This window comes from Moschus berezovskii, chromosome 10 (assembly GCF_049115385.1).
Source record: "Moschus berezovskii isolate FMDL1 chromosome 10, NW_MosBer_1.0, whole genome shotgun sequence".
Classification (NCBI taxonomy): domain Eukaryota; kingdom Metazoa; phylum Chordata; class Mammalia; order Artiodactyla; family Moschidae; genus Moschus; species Moschus berezovskii.
The window spans coordinates 13,961,414-13,982,228 of NC_142469.1; the positions used below are offsets into that span (position 1 = coordinate 13,961,414).

Below are 20,815 nucleotides of genomic sequence, written 5' to 3' on the forward strand. Positions count from 1 at the left end.
TAATTACATGGACTTTTGTTGGCAAAACCATTTACAAATATTTCATAGTACATGTTTTATTACTGTATTTGATGTAGGAATGTAAAAGTGACCTTCATAGACAGTGTTAGAAACAAACACAAAAGCCTCCTTGGCGTTTCTTAGGCATGCCTTCAGCACTTTTGAAATGTATGTCAGGCTGGCCTTCAACTGGGGGAGCATGCCCTCCTCCTCAGTCCTGTGGCCAGCGGTCCCCTCGCTGCCATCCCGTGCCCAGGTGTCTGCAGGATTTGTTCCCCTGCCTCCTTCCAGTCTCTGGTCAAACACACTTTCTCCTGACCAAGTGACAGTAACGTGCCTGGCCATTTCCACCCGTCCTCCCTGTCCACTTCTTTATTTTTCTCTCTAATGTCTGCTGCCACTGACACACTGTTCCCCTCACATGTTAGTTTGCTGTGTCCCGCTTTCCACTGGCATGTAGACTCCAAGAGGGCAGGAGTTCACCTGTTTTGTTCACCACTGACTCCTTAGAGCCTTGCACAGTGCCTTGAGATGGTCAGCACTCAACAAATGCTTGTTGGATAAATGCATGTGCTGTTATTCTGAGTGTAAGAGACTTAAAAAAATTCTGAGGGAATTATTTAAATATTACAACTTATGTATCATCTTTCTGAATAGAAAAGTTTTAAGATTTCTTTATTCTAGAGATTTTCTTTCAGAAGCTTTGTTTTCTGTTATGTTATTGGTTTGGGTCTATATAAGATTCTTACCAAATTAAGATTCTGAACAATGATGACTGCAGTGTGTTAAAGATCAGTTATGTTTTTGAAAACTAAAACTATACACCCCCCTATTTTTTTTTTTTAAATACTATTTACTGTCAGTCTTATTTCAGACAGATTTTAGGAGAAAAAATAAATTACCTAAGATAGAATATTGCTGGGAGTTCATTTTTAAGTGACTACAATTGCTTGGCATGTATTAATGCTTTATATTCTAGTCTCCTGGAAATGATTGATTAAAATACCATACAGAACCTTTCTTCTAATCAGCATTGTAATGACTCTTTGAATTTTGGAAATTTGTGCAGAAACTCTGTCAGATATTATCACTGCCTGTCATGTTGTAACATTCCTGATGCCACTTTGCTGAGAAATGTAAATGTGAGGTAGATCAACTGTAGACAAGTAGGTCATACCAAAGAATGTTACTTTCATATTAAAAAAATAAAGGATATTAAAAAAAACTTTTTATTTCCTTCCTAGTAAAGCATTGTATATTAAAATATTTTGTATTTTAAAAAATAAGCTAAAAAGGAAAACCTAGAGCAGAACGTTCTTTGACAAATCACAGCAGTATTTTTTAGATCTTTCTTCTAAAGTAAAGGAAATAAAGGCAAAAACATATGGGACCTAATTAAACTTAAAAGCTTTTGCACAGCAGAGGAAACCATCAACAAAATGAAAAGACAGCCTACAGAATAGGAAAAGATATTTGCAAATGATACAGCCAATAAGATATTAATATCCAACATATGTAAACAATTCATACAGCTCAACATCAAAAAGACAAACAACCCAATTAAACTGAATAGACATTTTTCTAAAGAAGAAGTGCAGATGGCCAACAGGCACGTGAAAAAATGCTCAACATTGCTAATCGTCAGAGAAACACAAATCAAAACCAAAGTGAGATATCACCTCACACCTGTAAGAATGGTCATCATCAAAAAGAACACAAATAACAAATGTTGGCAAGGATGTTGAGAAAAGGAAACCCTTGCATGCTGTTGGTGGGAATGTAAATTGGTGCAGCCACTATGGAAAACTACAGAATGAAAGTGCCTTCCATTCCGTTCCGTTACTCAGTTGTGTCCGACTCTTTGCGACCCCATGAATCACAGCACACCAGGCCTCCCTGTCCATCACCAGTTCCTGGAGTTCACTCAAACTCATGTCCATCGAGTCGGTGATGCCATCCAGCCATCTCATTCTCTGTCGTCGCCGTCTCCTTCCGCCCCCAATCACTCCCAGCATCAGAGTCTTTTCCAGTGAGTCAACTCGTTGCATGAGGTGGCCAAATATTGGAGTTTCAGCTTTAGCATCAGTGCCTTAAACAACTAAAAATAGAACTGCCGTATGACCCAGCAATTCTCCTCTTGGGTTGTGCATGCTTAGTCACTTTAGTCGTGTCCAACTCTCTGCAACCCTGTGGACCATGGCCTGCTGGGCTCCTCTGTCCATGGGATTCTCCAGGCAAGAACACTGGAGTGCATTGCCATCTCCTTCTCCAGGGACTCTTGGGTTATATATATCTAAAAAGACAAAAATTACTAATTCAAAACCCTGATGTCATAGCAACATTATTTACATTTGCAAAGCTGTGGCAGTAACCTGAGTGCCCAATAATAGTTGATTGGATTAAGATGTTGTGGTATATTTATACAATGGAACATTACTCAGACATAAAAAAGAATAAAATAATGCCACTTGAAGCAGCATGGATGATTTGGAGGGTATTATGCTAAGTGAAAGAGGTCTGACAGAAAGACAAATACTGTATGATGTCACTTATATGCAGAATCTAAGAAATACAACAAACTGCTGCTAAGTTGCTTCAGTCGTGTTGGACTCTGTGCGACTCCATAGATGGCAGCCCACCAGGCTATGGCAGCCCACCAGGCTACGGCAGCCCACCAGGCTCTGCCATCCCTGGGATTCTCCAGGCAAAAACACTGGAGTAGGTTGCCATTTTCTTCTCCAATGCATGAAAGTAAAAAGTGAAAGTGAAGTCGCTTCAGTCATGTCCAATTCTGTGCGACCCCATAGACGGCAGCCCACCAGGCTCCTCCATTCCTGGGATTCTCCAGGCAAGAACACTGGAGTGGGGTGCCATTGCCTTCTCATGTAACAAACTAGTGAATATAATAATAAAGAAGCAGACGTATAGGTAAAGAGAACGAGCTGGTGTTTCCTGGTGGAAATGGGGAGAGGCACAATAGGGGAAGGGGAATTGGAGTCCAAACTATTAGGTATGAGATGAACTACAAGGAGATAGTGGAGGACAGAGGAGCCTGGCAAGCCACAGTCCATGGGGTCACAGAGTCAGGCACGACTTAGCGACTGAAGGACGAACAAAAGAGCTTCAAGGATGTATTGTACAGCGTGGGGAATATAGCCAGCATTTTGTAATAACTGTGAATGGAGTAAATGGAGTGTAGCCTTTAAAAATTATATAAAGATAATTTTTAAAAAAGTGAACTAAATGTTTTGTTGAGTATATTTGCTGGAAGAAACTGGCACTTTGAAATAACTGTTGTTAAAATAGTAATAATAGAGTATCTGTGTACACTTTTGGGTTTAATTATGAAACCATCTAAATGGGAGCTGTGTCCATGTCTTCTTGGCCAGCGTTTCTGTGTCTCTGACAGGACTCTACATCATCCACTTCACACATCCAGTGAGATCATCCTTTGCTGCTGCTGCTGCTAAGTTGCTTCAGTCGTGTCTGACTCTGTGCGACCCCATAGACTGCCTCTTACCAGGCTCCCCACCCACCCCCGTCCCTGGGATTCTCCAGGCAAGAACACTGGAGTGGGTTGCCATTTCCTTCTCCAATGCATGAAAGTGAAAAGTGAAAGTGAGGTTGCTCGGTCATGTCCGACTCTTAGTAACCCCGTGGACTGCAGCCTACCAGGCTCCTCCGACCATGGGATTTTCCAGGCAGGAGTACTGGGGTGGGGTGCCATTGCCTTCTCCGGAGATCCTCTAGCGCTTTGCAATTTCAGCTCACTAGTTCTGCTACTGGCTGCCATGCTTTCTTTTCTGGTAAAGAAAAAGCAGTAAAAGAAACACATGATGTTTCATTCTCATATTTAAAGAAATGTATAAAAAATTTTAAAGTAGCTTTGGTGAGATATAATTTACATGCTATAAAGTTCACTTATTTTAAGTGTGTAATTCAGTGATTTTTAATGTGTTGGCAGAGTTTTGCAACTGTCACCGCTATAAAATTTTAGGACACTTCTATCATTCCAGAAAGATCCCTCATGCCTGTTTGCAGTCTCCCTGCCCCCTTACTTACTGTTTTGCAAGTTAGTAGTTTCGTTTTTACTGTGGAAAACATGTCTTCATGGATTGTTGCCGTCAAGCAGACCTCGCCCATAACCTAGTCTACTGCAAGCAGCGAAAGGTAGTTGGTGCTCCGGGGTGGAGCGGAGGGCCTCATGGCAGGGCAGGAGAAAGGGCTCTGTGCGTGTTCCAGTTGGTGTGAGTGCTTCCTCTCAGGGCCCTTTACTACTGGCCGTGTCCCCCTCCCCAGGAGGCCACTGCCGAGTGAGCCGCCTTCACCGTCCCAGAGGGCACTGCCCTGCCCCTCGCCTCTGCTCCCCCTTGCAGTTTCCTTCTTCAGCAAAGAAAACCAAACCAAATCCAGTTCTTACTGCCTGTAAGCTTAGGTATAATGAGGAAAGAAATGAACTTATAATGATGTGGGAAGGATTAATACTTTTGGAGAGGTGAAGAGATTATTTACATCTTTAAATATGTATTACTGGCTTCAACAGTAAATGACTTAACATTTCAGACGGTGACAGTTCAGAGTAAAACCAGTGGATAGGAATTTTGTTTCAAAGGATGGAATTATCATGGTAGGAGATGCAGAGTATTCACAAGTATGTTCTGGATTCTTCTCATGGAATAGTCTTAGCTCTCCCTCTTCTTTGATTGCTAGTTTTTTGTTTTATTTTGTTTTTTCTACATTTTTCAGTCCCCAAAATACAGTGTGGGAATATTATCTACTTCCTGTGGCATCTGGTGGAGAAGGAAATGGCAACCCACTCCAGTGTTCTTGCCTAGAGAATCCTGTGGACAGCGGAGCCTGGAGGGCTGCTGTCCATAGGGTCGTGCAGAGTCGGACACGACTGAAGTGACTTAGTAGCAGCAGCAGCAGCATGGCATCTGGTCCCATCACTTCAAAGCAAATAGATGGGGAAAAAATGGAAACAGTGACAGACTTTATTTTCTTGGGCTCCAGAATCACTGTGGACCATAACTACAGCCATGAAATTAAAAGATGCTTGCTCCTTAGAAGAAAACCTAGACAGTGTATTAGCTGAGACATTGCTTTAACAACAAAGGTCCGTCTAGTCAAAACTGTGGTTTTTCCAGTAGTCACGAATGGATGTGAGAGTTGGCCCATAAAGAAGGCTGAGCGCTGAAGAATTGATGCTTTCTAACTGTGGTGCTGAGGAAAACTCTTGAGAGTCCCTTGGGCAGCAAGGAGATCCAACCAGTCAATCCTAAAGGAAATCAACCCTGAATATTCATTGGAAGGACTGATGCTGAAGCTGAAGCTCCAGTGCTTTGGCCACCTGATGCAGAGTCGTCTCATTGGAGAAGAACCTGATGCTGGGAAAGATTGAAGGCAATGGGAGAAGGGGGTGGCAAGATGAGATGGTTGGATGTCATCGCTGACTCAATGAACGTGAGTTTGAGCAAGCTCTGGGAGATAGTGAAGGACAGGGAAGCCTGGTGTGCAGGAAGCATGGGGTTGCAAAGAGTTGGACACGACTGAGACACTGAACAACAGCAACATTTATTAGGATTAAATCAGGCGGTGTTTCTGGAATACAGTGAATAATGTTTTGCATATTCAGTAAGATGCCACTTTCCTGTTAAATACTTCCTTGTGTGTTTGGCAGCAGTAACTCAGGTGACTCAAGGTCTCAGGTGCCATTTGTAAGCTAGAGACTGCCTGCAGTTTTATAGCAGATGCTGTGCTGGGTACAGAGCACACAAAGATCAATGAAATGAAGTCCCTATGCTCAAAGAGATCACTGTGTCACAGAAGAGATAGCTGAAGCAATTAACTGTAAATCACTGTGATAAATGTTATTTAAAAAGTGTTGGAATTGGAGGAGGCTTTATGGAAGGATTAAGTCTTGAAAGAAATTTTTTATTCATAAAAAGATTCAGAGAGATTTTTCTGTTTGCTAGTCTCTCATGGTAATCAGAAACTTTAGAGAAGTTTCTTTTCAGAAGAGCATACGATTTCATTTTATTTCTGTGAGATCTACAAGGCAAGTATAATGAATTTTCAGTAAAATTCCTGTTCTTTTAAAAAATATATATGTTTTTACATTATTTGGATACCTAATGATTTGTCATTCAACAAACCTCATTTTTTCCAGTTTCTACAGAGTTTCTTTTCTTAAAACTATTTAATATCTGTTTGAAAGCTAGTAGTCGCTTCTGTCACACAAATGTTAGGTGCATAATATCACAACTGAAAAAAATTAAATCCATAGTTAAATAAAGAAGCTTAGCAGTAATCAAGTGCTGTGGTATTTGTTGGCTGTAGCTTCACAGCACAGGTGAAACTCCTCAGGGTGGATGGGGCACTGTGCACTTTACCAGAATGTATCTTGTCTTTATACCTTGTCCAGACCATACCCAGTTACTGCTGTAATTGGACTTTCGTTTCAGTGACCACCTCAAATGCCGCTGTCTCTGCAAAGCCTGTGCTAATATACCTGGCCTTTGCTCGTCTTTTCCTCTTTCCTTTTCCCTTTCCATTTCCTACATTATTTGCACAAACACTGTAACTGTTGAATGACTTACTAAAGTGCAAGCTCTTTGATGGAAGAATCTGTTTTGTTTCCTTCATTTAATACCTTGATAAGAGTAGACACTTAGTGCATATTTGGTGATTTAAATTGAATCTAGAAAACTAAGGTTCGATCAAAATGTACTTTACTTTTCTTAAACACCTCTTTTACAGTTTTGGCTCTGAAATAAGGAATAAATCTTCAGTATGTTCCGATTCCTGCTGCCAACGTGCATGTATAATGTGAACATTGAGTTAGATAGATTACAGTCTTAGCTGCTATAACTGTCAGTCAGTCAGTTCAGTCGCTCAGTCGTGTCCGACTCTTTGCGACCCCATGGGCTGCAGCACACCAGGCCTCCCTGTCCATCACCAACTCCTGGAGTTTACCCGCACTCACATCCATAGAGTCGGTGATGCCATCCAGCCGTCTCATCCTCTGTTGTGAACAGCATGAAAAGCTGTAACTGTGAAAGACCCTCAGGTACTCTGACTTCAGCAGGATAGAAGTTTGTTTCCTCACATTAGTATGGAGATGAACTAGTATTGATGGTTTTGTCCTCTTCACCTTGAAGTTTTCCTATCTGGATCCAAGGCAGCAGCTTCCCTTCTCACCATTTTCTCAGCTCATAGGAAAGGGGAAGAGGCCGGAGACAAACAGGCCCAGTTTGGGCCACTTTTCCCATGGTTAATGGCAAAACACATCGTTTCGGTTCACATTCCCTTGGCCACACTTGCTACAGAGGAGACTGAGAAATGTATCCTCTATCAGTGTAGCCTTGTTTGTAGCTAAAACTTAGGGGCTTTTTTCTTTATTTTTAAAAAGGAAGAATGGCAAAAGGATATTAAAAAGAACAGTATCTGCCTCACAGGTTTTGCTTTTGTTTCTACTTTTAAATAAATCATGGGTTGCTTCAGGTATTAAAGGACTTGTGTTTGACCAAGTCATCAGACTTAGCAGATCTTTTACTGTGTTGCCGGCTCCTCATCTAGACCTGCTGCCTTACTTTAGGTGATGCAGGCCACACACTGCCTTCCTGGTGAGAACTGTGCTGTTCACTTCAGTAGGCGTGACTAGTTACACATGGAGATGCAGCAGGTATCCGTTGTGGTGTCTTGTCTGAGACAAGCTGTCTTGGGCTACAGACATGTATAAGAAGGAGAATGGAGGTGTGGGATCGTAAGGAAAGGCTTCGTGGAGAGTATGGGACTCTGGTTAGGCCTTGAAGATGAGGTAGGACTAGTGTGGTCACAGGCAGAACATTCTAGGCAAGAGAGGTGGTGTGCAGGAAAGTTTCAAGACTGGATAACTGAGTCGTATTCAAGGGAAAGCAGTGAGTCTCTTCTGCTTTCTGACTAACCGATCGGCTTCCTGAATGTGTAAGTATGTTGGAGTAGTGCAAAATAAAGTTGGATCAAGACTGTAGATATGTTAAAGAAGTGGAGTTGGGGACTGAAAGGGAGAAAGGGTTTAACAGGGTAACAGAATTCAAAATGGGTAAATGCCGTCCCTCCCCCCAACTTGGTAATTGAATTCAAAAGGAACGAATTCTTTCTCTTTCCTTGCCTTCCAGCCATGAGGTTACCTGTGGCTTCTCAGTTAACACTTCTGCCCTAGCCCCATTCTTCTTGACTTCTCAGAAAGTTTTGACACGTTGACCTTTTATTTTTTAAACGCAGTCCTTCTCTGGTTTTTCACTGCTTTTCTTTTTTAAAAATTTTTATTGGAGTGTAGTTAATCTGCAGTGTTGTATTGGTTTCAGGACAGTAAAATGAGTCAGTCAGAGTCACTGAGTTGTATCTGGCTCTTTGCGACCCCATGGACTGTAGCACATCAGACTTCCCTGTCCTTCACTGTCTCCCAGTTTCTCTCATGTCCACTGATGTGGTGATGCCATCCAACCAATACATATATCCACTCTTTTTTAGATTCTTTTCCTGTGTAGGTCATTACAGAGTAATGATCAGTGTTCCCTGTACTATATAGTAGGTCCTTGTTTATCTTTTTTGTATATAGTAATGTGTATATGTCAAGTTGCCCCCCCATAACCATGTTTGTTTTCTATGTCCGTGACTCTACTTTGTTTGTAAATAAGTTCATTTGTATCATTCTTTTACATTCTGCAAGTGATAGCATATATTTGTCTTTCTCTGATTTCTATAGGTCCATCCATGTTGCTGCAAATGACATTATTTCATTCTTTTTATGGCTAAGTAATGGGCTTCCCTGGTAGCTGAGAGGTTGTAAAGCATCTGCCTGCAATGTGGGAGACCCGGGTTCGATCCCTGGGTTGGGAAGATCCCCTGGAGAAGGAAATGGCTAAGTAATATTCCACTGTATATATGTAACACATCTTTTTTATCCATTCCTCTGTAGATGGATATTTAGGTTGCTTCCTTCTCCCAGCTGTTGAAAATAGTGCTGCAGTGAACACTGGGGTATCTTTTTGAATTATTGTTTTCTTTGGATGTGCCCAGGAGTGGGATTGCTGGGTCATACGGTAGTTCTGGTTTTATCTATTTTTAGTTTCTTAAGGAACCTCCATACTGCTGTTCATAATGGTTGTACCAATTTTGCATTCCCACCAGCAGTGTTGGAGGGCTCCCTTTTCTCCACACCCTCTGCAGCATTTATTGTTTGTAGACTTTTTGATGATGACCATTCTGGCCGGTGTGAAGTGGTATCTCATTGTAGTTTTGATTAGTATTTCTCTAATAATGAGCAGTGTTGAGCATCTTTTCATATGTTGTTAGCCATCTGTATGTCTCAAAGAAAGACTTAAAGCAGCCAAGGAAAAAAGGATGGTTGCTGCAGAGGATCCCTCACTTGTTCAGTGTCGCTCAGTCGTGTCCACCTCTGTGAGCCCATGGACTGCAGTACACCAGGCTTCCCTGTCCTTCACTGTCTCCTGGGGTTTGTCCAAACAGAAGCTTTGTAGGCCAGGAGAGTGGAATGACATTCTCAGAACACTGAAAGAGAAAAACTGTCAGTCAGGACTACTGTACCCAGGAAAGTTACCCTTCAGATATGAAGGAGAAATAAGGGCTTTCCCAGACAGGGAAAAGCTGAGGGAGTTTATGACCAGCAGACCTGCCTTATAAGAGACGTGGGAGGGAACTCTTCTAAATGGAAACGCAAATGTACACAAAACTTTGAGTAAGGTGGCAAATATAAAATTGTGACTCTATATCAGAATTATATATTAACAATTATAATTATATATGAAAACATAATAAATATAATTATATAATATATACATAATATATTTATACATTATATATTACATATTATATTTTTATATAATATATAATTGAATATATTTATAATATATAATTTAAATACATTATAAATAAATAAAATATAATAAATGTAATATATAACATCTATATTATATATTATATAAATTATATAGTATAATATAAAATATATAATATTTATATATAATATATTAAAAACATCTATTTATATATAAATATATATATTTATATAATTATATAATATAAATATATTATGTATTAATGTATGTCACATACATAATATATATAATTAAATTACATATAAATTATATGTAATAATTATATATAATATATAATAAATATATATAACTATATATTAAAACAATTATAGCATAAAGGGTAAAGGAAAAGAAAACAGTAAAAATAACTATAGCTACTTCAATTTGGTAACAAAATCACAACATGAAAAGAAACAAGATAAAACATAAAATGGGAAGAGGAAAAGGACAGAACATATATGAGCAGATGCAGATAGATGCTCTCAACAAGAAAAAGGACTGTTTTATCTATGAGACCTTCCATACAAAAAGTAGTCTGGATCTTGCTGTTGTCCCTGTGGCCTGTGAATGGCAGCTCTGGTGTCTCGAGTTGCTTATCAGGTTGTAGAGTCTCAGGCACTGTCCGGGGCCGTCAGATTTCATCATGTCCCCCAGTATATGCATGCGCCTTAGAGTTTGAGAGACACTAATCTGAAACTGACGCTGCAGTTCTTTAACTTTTCTTGTTTTGAAACTTAGTTCCTGAAGTAATTAGACCCTCCAGCTGTTCATCTGTTTGTGTTTGCCTGTATTTGTCTTTTTGTTTACCTTAGATTTTTATGTAGACTTCAGAGGAGACTGTTCTGTTATGAGTGATGGAGAGTAGCAGGGGGAGGCAGCTGTGGCTGGAGGGGTCACCAAAGTCACCCAGAGCAGGCGGCATGTGACAGAGTGAGCCTGGCACCTCATGGCCTGCAGGAAGCATTGGGGTAGAGGGGGCAGCATGTGCAAAAGCAGGAAAGACCAGGTGCACTTGAAAGAGCACTGAGGTCTTCTCCATGGGGGCCAGGGTTGGCCTCTCAGTTGCCGTGTGAGGCCTTTATTATATAATAAATCTATTATTAGCTGGCTCCTCTGTCAGCTCCTGAAAGGTCCCCAGTTCTCTGATGCCCTGCCCTTCTGCTCTGCCAGACTCCCTGACCATCCTCACCTTATTCAGCCTTTGCTAAGATGTGTCTTGGCATATTCTGTATCAGTGGCTCCGGGTCAGCCTTTAAGCTTCGTTTCAAGCTTGGCCCCCTCTGTGAGACCTGCCTGCCCTTCCATAGCCTTGTCTCCTTGCCCCTGAAGAATGCTGGCGCACGTAGCCCTTTCTCCAGGGGATCATCCCGACCCAGGGATCGAGCCTGGGTTTCCTGCGTTGCCGGCAGATTCTTTACCGTCTGAGCCACCAGGGAAGCCTTTATATATATCACCTTGTGCTAAAATTGATTACGAATGTCCTATTTAACCAGGTTGATACGTGCAGTGTATTCATTTTCATTGTTGTATAATTTTCTGTGGTATGGAGATAATTGTACTGGTGAACATTTAAGTTGTCAATGTTTTTAGAAATCATGCTACTATAAATATTCTGGTTACACAGCTTCTTGAATATATGTATGAGTTTCTTTGTAGTGTTTTTCAGCCTTGCTTGACTCTGATCCAGAGAAATAGCATTTTATAATGTGACCTGAATTTTGTGTGTATGTGTGTCTGTACATATATATGTATAATTGATGATTTTTTAAGTTTTAACAAAGTTATATTTACTCTTCGTCTGATACACTTATACCACTTTCCTTCTAAAAACAAATTCTGGTTGAGATTAAATTAATGAGTTGTGACCTACTGTTTAAAATGTTGCTAAAGGGTGTGTTGTGTATGTGTGAATGTCTATGTGTATATAGACATGTCATATTGTTTAAAATAAACATATGCATAAATTGATAAACATGTGTGTAAGCACGTGTGTGTGTGTGTTTTGTTCGTACGAGTAGATTGTTGGTGGAAGGATTTATTCACCTAGAACTGAACTAGATTTCACCAATTTAAAAAAAAAATGGTTGTATCTATTTACATTGGTATGGTCTCCTGAATGTGAGAACTTAGCCTTTAATCATTGCGTCAATGGTCTTTTAAAGCATTTAGTTGGCACAGAATTGGTAAGTACTCTTTGAATTTATTGTTGTTCAGTCGCCAAGTCGTGTCTGGCTCTTTGTGACCCAATGGACTGTAGCCCTCCAGGCTCCTCTGTCCGTGAAGATTTCCAGGCGAAAATACTGGCATGGGTTGCCATTTCCTTCTCTGGGGGTATCTTCCCAGCCCAGGAATTTAACCTGCACCTCCTGCATTGGCAGGTGGATTCTTCACCACTAAGCCACTGGGGAAGCCTGCTTGGTGAATGAAAAGAAGGATTTCATATTGATAACTGAATGACTGCCATGTTAAGCACCTACTATTTTATCAAGGCAGTTTTAGGTAAAGTTATAGGGCTAATTTTATAGAGTGCATGTTCCATTTGTAATTTTGGTTAGACTTTTAAAGTATTTTTAGGGGTTCTTGATTATATTGTTCAATTATGATAATTTATGTTCTAAAGAAGGATACATTGACAAAATTACATTATTATTTTAATATGTAAAAAATGATTGGAGCTAAAGTTTCCCATAAATGATAACTTTTTTTTTTCTTCCTTGTAGGAATCAATAAAATGGTTTTTATAGCCTTAAATTAATAAGATTTAAACATCATCTAACATTTAATTATATATAGCTTTTGCTCAATAGTAATGTAGCCTTTTTTTATATTACTGCTAGCATTAGTCTTGCACAAGGCTTTTATGCATTTCAGTCCCTTTCTTATTTTTTGTTGTTACAAAAATGCACCACTGTGTTGGGTACAGCAGTTTTCTTACCTGCATGGAGAGTTGCATCGTATTATGCGAGTTCATTCAGTCATAGCATCCAGGTTAGGAAAATCGTGCTATAGAGGTTTCCATTTATATTTGGCTGAGGTTCGGGCAGATTATTCCCAGGGAAATCATTCTGTTTTCACAAAAATGAAGCCTTTCTTGGAGTGTGCTGAAAATTTCTGTTTTCTCTTCATGCTCTGGACCTACTGCCTTTATAGGAGTTACTTTTGAGGAAAGTTAAGATACAGTTGCTTTACAGACCAATATAGGAACTTCTCTAGAGGAAAAAAAAGTGTTATATTTTGATCATCAGAATTTCTTAACATGGCAGTAACTTGCATTAAGTAGTTTTTTAAAATTTTAAAAATATTTTCTGTGCACATCTCATCTAAGTATTGAGGGCAGCCATTCTAACTCCTTTGAACAGATGAGAACCTTACAGCTCTGTTACTAGGTCCAGTGTAATTTATGCAGCTCAGAAGTGACTGAGTCCATGGACAGCAGTGGTCTGTTGACTGCTAACTCATTTTGACACTGTTGGTAGTCAATTAGTCTTAAATAGAGCATGTCCCAGATGTTTGTTTATAGGTGTCATTTCTCAAATTTAAAAGCAAGATATTTTGACATAAATTGTATACACATAACCTCTCTCCTTAGGAATTTTTGAGAAATGTGTTTAGTGTTAACTACATTGAAATTTTTAGCCTCACTGTTATTTTGTAGATTCTCATCTTTAGATAAAAAGTATGTACTTAAACAGAAAAACACCTAAATTTTAAAATCTTTTTTATGAGCTTCTGAATATTTTATATAATTTCCAGATATTACTTTTATTTTCCATTTTATTTTAATTGTACAAGCAGTATGTGAAGATAATCATAAGAACATTTAAAATTATCAAGAAATAGTACAGTCAAAGGTAGGAGGAATAGTACAGCTAAGGCTTGTATCTTACATATTTAGGTGAGTTTCTCTATGGTGTTTGAATCAGAGTTTTTTGACCCAAAGGCTAACATTTTGTAATACACCTCAATTCATCTTTAACTTTTCTTAATCTCAGGGTTATATTTGGGATTTATTCATGTTGATAAAAGTCTTCTTGAGGCAGTCCTTTTTTTGTCCTATACTTATTAACGGTATTAATTGATAAAAATGATCCCCTCCTCAAGGTGTTGATTGCAAAGTAGAAGTTATTGTAGTTTGAAAGGGTATTTTCCCCCAGTTACCATTGAGAGAGTACATATTTTTATGTGTTTATTGGCCATATATTTTTTTTTCTGTGAATTACCCATTCGTATCTTTTTTGTTCATTTTTCTGTTTAGATTCATTGTTGTTTTTTTTTTTTTACTAATTTCTGCTTCATTTTAAAAAACCTCTTTGATTTTTACTTGTTGGTAGTCTTTTAAACAATACCCTACACATTTAATAAAGGACTTACCTTTACTGTGGGCTGTTACTACTCCTGAATCAAATATGCTAGTGAAAAAACTGTTCACATAAAGTAGTTTTAAATTCTTAGATTTTGGGGGAAGTTCCTAGGAAGGCAAAATTAGTAAACCCATTAAAGTTCTTGAAGGTTGATTTATAGTCTTTCAGCACAACCACGACAGGTCTTAGCAAGCTGATGTGTCATTTGAAAATTTGAGCCCGTAAATTCTGTAACCCTTCATTACAATTGTATAAAGAACCAGAATGCTTCTTATATGCTGTTACGATTTTTTTTTAGTTTTTAATGCTAGCTTTTCTTTGTTTCTTCCCTATAATCAGGTCCTCGATGGGCTTCCTGGAATATTGGTGTGTTTATTTGCATCAGATGTGCTGGCATCCATAGGAATCTTGGGGTTCATATATCCAGGGTCAAGTCAGTCAACCTAGACCAATGGACACCAGAACAGATCCAGGTAAACATTTCCTTACAGAGAAATTATTTAAAATGGATTTAAGATCTTTAATCCTTGCATCTAAGGATTAACATCATAAAGTAGTATATTGAAATATGGTGTATGCCACATATAAAATTTGAGCGTTAACTTGAACTGTCAGGTCACAGATGTTTATTTTTTCTTGGTTCTGTAGTAAAGTCAATTTTTAATGTAGTTTTATCTAAAATGTTGATTTTGAAGTATTTAAAAAATAAATTCTTTTCCTGTGCTGATGAAATTTGTGAGTATAATTCCGTAGTCTGTTTGCTTTGCTGTCAGTAGAGGGCGCCTGAGTAAAGACGAAGAAGAGCAAACCGCCTCTGTCTGCAGCACTAACGGGAGGGCTTCCTTCTGTGCAGGAGTGGGTGTTCTCCACTCAGACAGGTCATAGGAGTTGCAAGACAGCCCATTTAGCCAGTATTCTCGTGACTGGGCTTGTTTCGAGCAGTTTAGTTTTTTAGAGATAAATTTATACTTTTAAGGGCTTGCCAGTTTTCCAGTGACAGTATTAAATTTTCAAAATCATACTTCCTAATCCTTAAGGTTAATTGCTAATGTAAAAATGATTATTTCTACTGGTTTTATTTATAGTTCACAGTGAAATTGCATGATTTTTTCTTATGCCCTTTTCAAATTATAGTCAGCGTGAAACCTAAATATACAAGTATGTGTAGTTGAACCTCAGTGATACACAGTTATACCTCACAATCATAAAACAAATATAACACACAAATTGACATGGATATGTGAAGTAAGGGTGCAAAGAATAGATCAGAATGCTGGGAGAGAGTGATCGTTAAAAAAGATACATGGACTTGGTTAACAAAAGTATAGCTTCTATACTGAAGACATTTACGCCACTATCTAGTAAATACTAGATATAGCAAAAATTTAAATATTAAACAACTAAACCTCAAAAATACTCAAAGGGAAAAAATAGAAGAGAGATCTTCAGGCCATAAAGTCAAGCATAATTGATTAGTTTAATCTTAGGTTAGTTTTTTAACTTTTTGTTGGCTAGACTATAAAAGGAAATATGAAGCTATCTTTTCGAGATCCTTGAGAAAATTTACTTATATCAAGGAAGCAGAGCTTTTTGACCATTTCATTTTAAGGCAGTGTTCTTAGTAACATCTCTGTAGTAACTATGGTAACACATTTTCATGAGATTGTTTCTTAAGTTGTCTTCAAGAAAACATGAAGTGTAGCTTGAAAATGTCACTGGAGTTTGTAATGGTTGTGAAGATACAGAACACTCAAGACCAAATATGTTGCCTTTTTAATGGTTCATTTCAAACCAAGGAGAAAACATGGAATCCCTAGACAATTAGATTCACCAGAAATACTGTTTTTCTCAACTAGGCTGTTGAAAGGAACTGAGTAGCAGGTTATTTGAGGTGGACAGCTGTTCTTTTCTAGTAATTTAGGGCATAGGTTCCCAGTCAGAGCACTATAGTTACTGGTTTTCTGGGGGATAGGTTATAAAAAAGCAAGATACTGTTTATTAAAAATATAAGGATCTTGAAAGCAATTACTAAGTAGTGTACAGTCTTTGAAGTTGTATTTGAACACTATTTGCATGTCAGCTTCTTCAAATAAGAATTATTGTATTTGAATGCCAGACTTTTGACGAGTACTTCTCATGGGGATGTGCTGTGTGTCTTCATAAGCCTCGGGGTGCCTCCTGCAGTTGAGGAGGGGTGAGGTTAGAGTGCACCTGCAAAGTCAAGTTGAGAAGACAGTGAGGCTCATTTTAAAGAAAAGAAGGGTGGGGCAGCCTAGTCACAAGGACAGGTGACCCCTCCGGTATTCTTGTGTGTGCCTTGTCAGTGCTTGCAGGCAGAGCCAGAGTTGTTCTTTAAAATCAGTTCTGGACTGCTGTGTACTGAAAAAGAGGAAGTGGTTGACAAAGACCCCGAGGCGCCATACTGGGGAGCACGAGCTTTGTTTTAAGGCAGCTGGTTCCCGGGAGGCCATAGAACAAGGTGACTGAGAAAGATGTCTGTGGAGTCAGACTCTGGGGCAGCGCCAGGTGGCCCTGAAAGGTCCAGGGCGCCTTTCCTCAGGTGCCTCGATGCCCGTGTGTGTTTGGGCAGGCGGCCCCAGCGCCCTCTGGCGGGGCTGTGAGGTAGTGCGGGTAATATGGGTAAAGCGCTTGTAACAGTAGCGGGCTCACTTGTCATTGAAGTATAGTTGATATTGTGCACTTTTCAGACTGGCACATCTCGAACACTCCGTCACGCTGGCTTATCAGTTATTTGTAGGATTAGTTTGTCTTGTTCGCTGTGCAGAATCCTCAGGATTGCTGCTTTGAGGATCTTTCCAGTCTCTGTTTTTCCCTTTGGCCGCTGCCCTATGGCCTATGGGATCTTAATCCAACTTTGGCTTTTTTTTTTAGTTAAAAAAAAGTATATAAAAAATGAGGTATAATTACGGAGCAAATACAGATAAAAGTGAGTTTTATGTATCTTGGGAAAGGTCTATACAGTCGTTCACCCGTGTCCTTGGGGAACTGGTCCAGGACCCCTTCACATATTGAAATCTGTGGATTCTCAAGTCCTTTACCTAAAATGGTGGAGTTCGAGGATATGATATTATATATGCATCATATATATAGTATATATATATATAGTATCTGTGGGAGTCAATTTTTAGGGCATCTGTCATAGCTGTGTTAGAATTGCTGTATGCTTACTTTTAAAAGAAAATAATTTATCTACCAAAACTTATTAGTATGGAAATAGAGTTATTCACCTTAAATTATAATAAAAAATTGTTTTGAATGGTGGTTCATCGATTAAATGTCTTTGATCTTGGGTTTATTGTTGTGGACTTCTCAAATTTTTGGAGAGGATCAATGTGTTACAAAATAAAATAAAAGCTATCGTATTTATAAAAGTATTATTTTTAGTTTTGTACTGGTTCATTAATCCTAAGTCTTGATTACCTTTTCCCCTCATTTAAAAATTCTTAATTACTCATTTTTCATTGTCTGTACTGAAGGAATTAAAATGAAGAATACACTAAACAGCAAGGTCCTGTTGTAACACTATATTCAATATCCTGTAAGAAACCACAGTGGGAAAGAATATGAAAATATGTGTGTGTGTGTGTGTGTAACTGAATCGCTCACTTTGCTGTGTGTGTGTGTGTAACTGAATCGCTCACTTTGCTGTGTACCAGAAAGTAACATTGTAAATCAACTGTACTTTCATTAAAAAATGAAATGAGGATTAAAAAAGAATAAAGGTTCTTGGCTCACCTTGTAGAGAGTTGTGTAAATTGTTCTGCCTAATAAAACACCCTAGTGAGACTTTGTCCACATTGGAAAGTATACTCCATGCATTTGGTGTTTTTACTGGTAACTTTAGACCACTTTTCATGGTGACTTTTGGACCACTTTTTGTGGTAACTTTTGGTAACATTTTTCATACTTTGTAAATGTTTAGTAATGTTCTCTCACATGTTCTTTGTTTAGGACTTCAGTTCAGTTCAGTCGCTCAGTTGTGTGCTCAGTTGTGTCCGACTCTTTGCGACCCCATGAATCACATGATTACCTTTCCTTTTATGTAAATCTTGTCTGTTTTTCCTGAGATTAATAATGGGCATATTTTCCCATTTGCTTTGTTACATGCATACTTATCCAAATGCTCCAACAGATGTCAGTAATTATTCCAACTGCTTAGACAAGTCAGATAACCTCTTAGTTTTATTTCTCCCTGGAGACTTTCCTTTGATAGTGCTCCATATTCTTGCTCCAACTGAACTGGCCACTTTCTGGTCAGCTGCCCAGCTGTCATTTGAAAACCTCTTGGTTGTTCTTCTGAGATTGATTCTTGGTTTTCTAGACGTTCTGCTTTCCACTTCCTTGCTTTACAGCTCTATTTTGCTGAAACATATTCTCCAGTGAGTTTCTGAGAAAGGTGAAACAGGATGTAAATTTATTTACCCTTTATATATCTGGGAATATTTTTATTTCAGTCTCAAACTTGATTGAAAGTTTGGTTGCACATGAAATCTAGGTTGAAAAGTTTCACTCAAAAATTATGAAGGCAAAAAAAAAAAATTATGAAGGCATTGGAAATTCCTTTACTGTCTGGCGGTTAAAACTTCGCACTTCCACTTGAAGGGGGCGGGATGTAGTACATCCCACATACTGTGTGGTGCAGTCAAAAAATTAATTAATTTTTCAAAAATATAAAAAATTATGATGTGTTATCTTCTAGCCTGCAGTGATGCCAAGAAGCATGACATCCCTACCCGCCACCATCTCAGAAAATCTTTAGGGTTTTCTCTGTTTCCAGTGTGCAGATGTTAAAATTCAATTCACTGGTTCAAATATTGAGATTCATGTCTTTGTTTGGAAAATTTTCTTGTTTAGGACTTACTGGTGACATTTGTTGATAAGGTGTCAATACTTGGTGTTTTTGCGGGGGGGTGGAGTCACCACGCACACACGACTGCAGTGTATTCATTTATCAAATACGTCCAGTCTCCTTAGGCACGGTACACTTGCCTTCCATGGCTTTATGCCTTGCCCATTTGTGCTGTGGCTTTGACCACACTTTGGCCCAGAGGGAGAGGTCTTTGAATTGAGCTCTCCTCACGTCATTGTTTACTCTTGCATCAGAAGAACGGAGGCTTTCCTCTCTTGCTTTCTGTCCACCCTCCTCTGAGCATCTCTGCTCTGACTTCAGCAGCTGGCGCTCTTGTTCTGGGGGCAGAGTGGGGGAAGGTGGTGGTGCTGGTTTCTCTGCCTCTGTTTCCATTCTCAGCTTCCTTTCTGCTTTTCTACCTAATTAAAGAAGTTCTGTTCATCTGGAGGCATCTTTAAACGCTTTCCTCCTCTTTGAAACCTGCTGTCTTGCGCCCGCCTCCACAAAAGTTTGCCTTGTACCCTTTGCCTGCCCCTCTGCAGACAGCCCTCACCCCTGCGATGCCGGTTCACTCACCTGTTAACCAGCGAGTGTTCATCACCGACTGTTCGCAGTGCCCGCCACTGTCCTCCGGGGACTCGCCCTGGCCTTCTTGGAGCAGCTGGATTTCTTGAGCAGGGCCTCCCTTTGTCTTGCTCCTTTGCCTGGCTGGCCTCTGCTGAGCCGTCTTTACTCTGCCGCTCTGCTGCGGCTGTGCTCACAAAGGGCGCGGTTAACGCTGGCCATATCCATGCTCCCCACGTGGCCCCTGCTTCCCTGACACCCCTCACTGCCTTCTTGAAGCTTTTCCTGTGTAAGAGAATCTAAAGTTACTATCCCTCATCCTCCATTTTGTTTCGTTCGTTAGTTGCTGTGTTTTTTTCTTTTTTTTAAACTTTTTTATGCTTTTCTCTCCTGCTGGAGACTTAACGCACTTTTGTCTTTAGCCTTTTTGCTTGTTTGTCTTGCTCCAAGGGAAAACTTAAGTTACTCTCATGGGTTCAGTTGTCATTTTTCTGTGCAGATGATTTTCCCCTCTTTTAGTAGTGACCTCTTTAGAGTATCAGTTCTTTTAGATTTTCTGTTTGAAACCTTTGGTATTCATGAATTTATCACACCTTAAGACACCTTGGATATCCTTCAGTTCAGCTTCAGTTCAGTCGCTCACTTGTGTCCCACTCTTTGCAACCCCATTGTCTGTAGCACACCAGGCCCCCCTGTCCATCACCAACTCCCAGAGTTTGCTCAAACTCATGTCCATCGAGTCGGTGATGCCATCCAACCGTCTCCTCCTCTGTCATCCCCTTCTCCTGCCTTCAGTCTTTCCCAGCTCCAGGATCTATTCCAATGTGGATATCCTTAGCATGTTAATTGGTAATTTTCCCAAGTATGTTCAGTGAGGCTGGAGTTAGCCTGATAGGTTGATTCCATGGCACTGGAATTTCCGCATGGCTGGACATTATCTATTTATATTTGTGTTTCAAGAACTCTTGTGAAATAATTAAAAGTCTTGTTGCTTTGTGTAAAATTCTTTTCATAAAACAAAGCCAACTGCTAATACTATGATAGACTTGAAGAGAAAGGAATAGATACAACCAGTCATGGAGTATTTTTTTTTTGCTAGATAACATGATACATTTGAGTAGAATAAAGAGTAGAATATC

At 39.3% G+C, this 20,815-nt stretch overlaps 1 protein-coding gene across 3 annotated transcripts in view; it reads left to right on the forward strand.

Annotated features, from left to right (window-relative positions):
* The window catches only part of SMAP1 (small ArfGAP 1), a 184,665-nt gene that overhangs the window by 42,492 nt on the left and 121,358 nt on the right, over positions 1-20,815 (forward strand). For all 3 annotated transcript variants that reach the window (XM_055433520.2, XM_088840493.1, XM_055433521.2), the window contains exon 2: positions 14,582-14,715. In XM_055433520.2, coding sequence (XP_055289495.1) covers positions 14,582-14,715 — 134 coding nt within the window. The remainder of the gene's footprint in view (positions 1-14,581; positions 14,716-20,815) is intronic.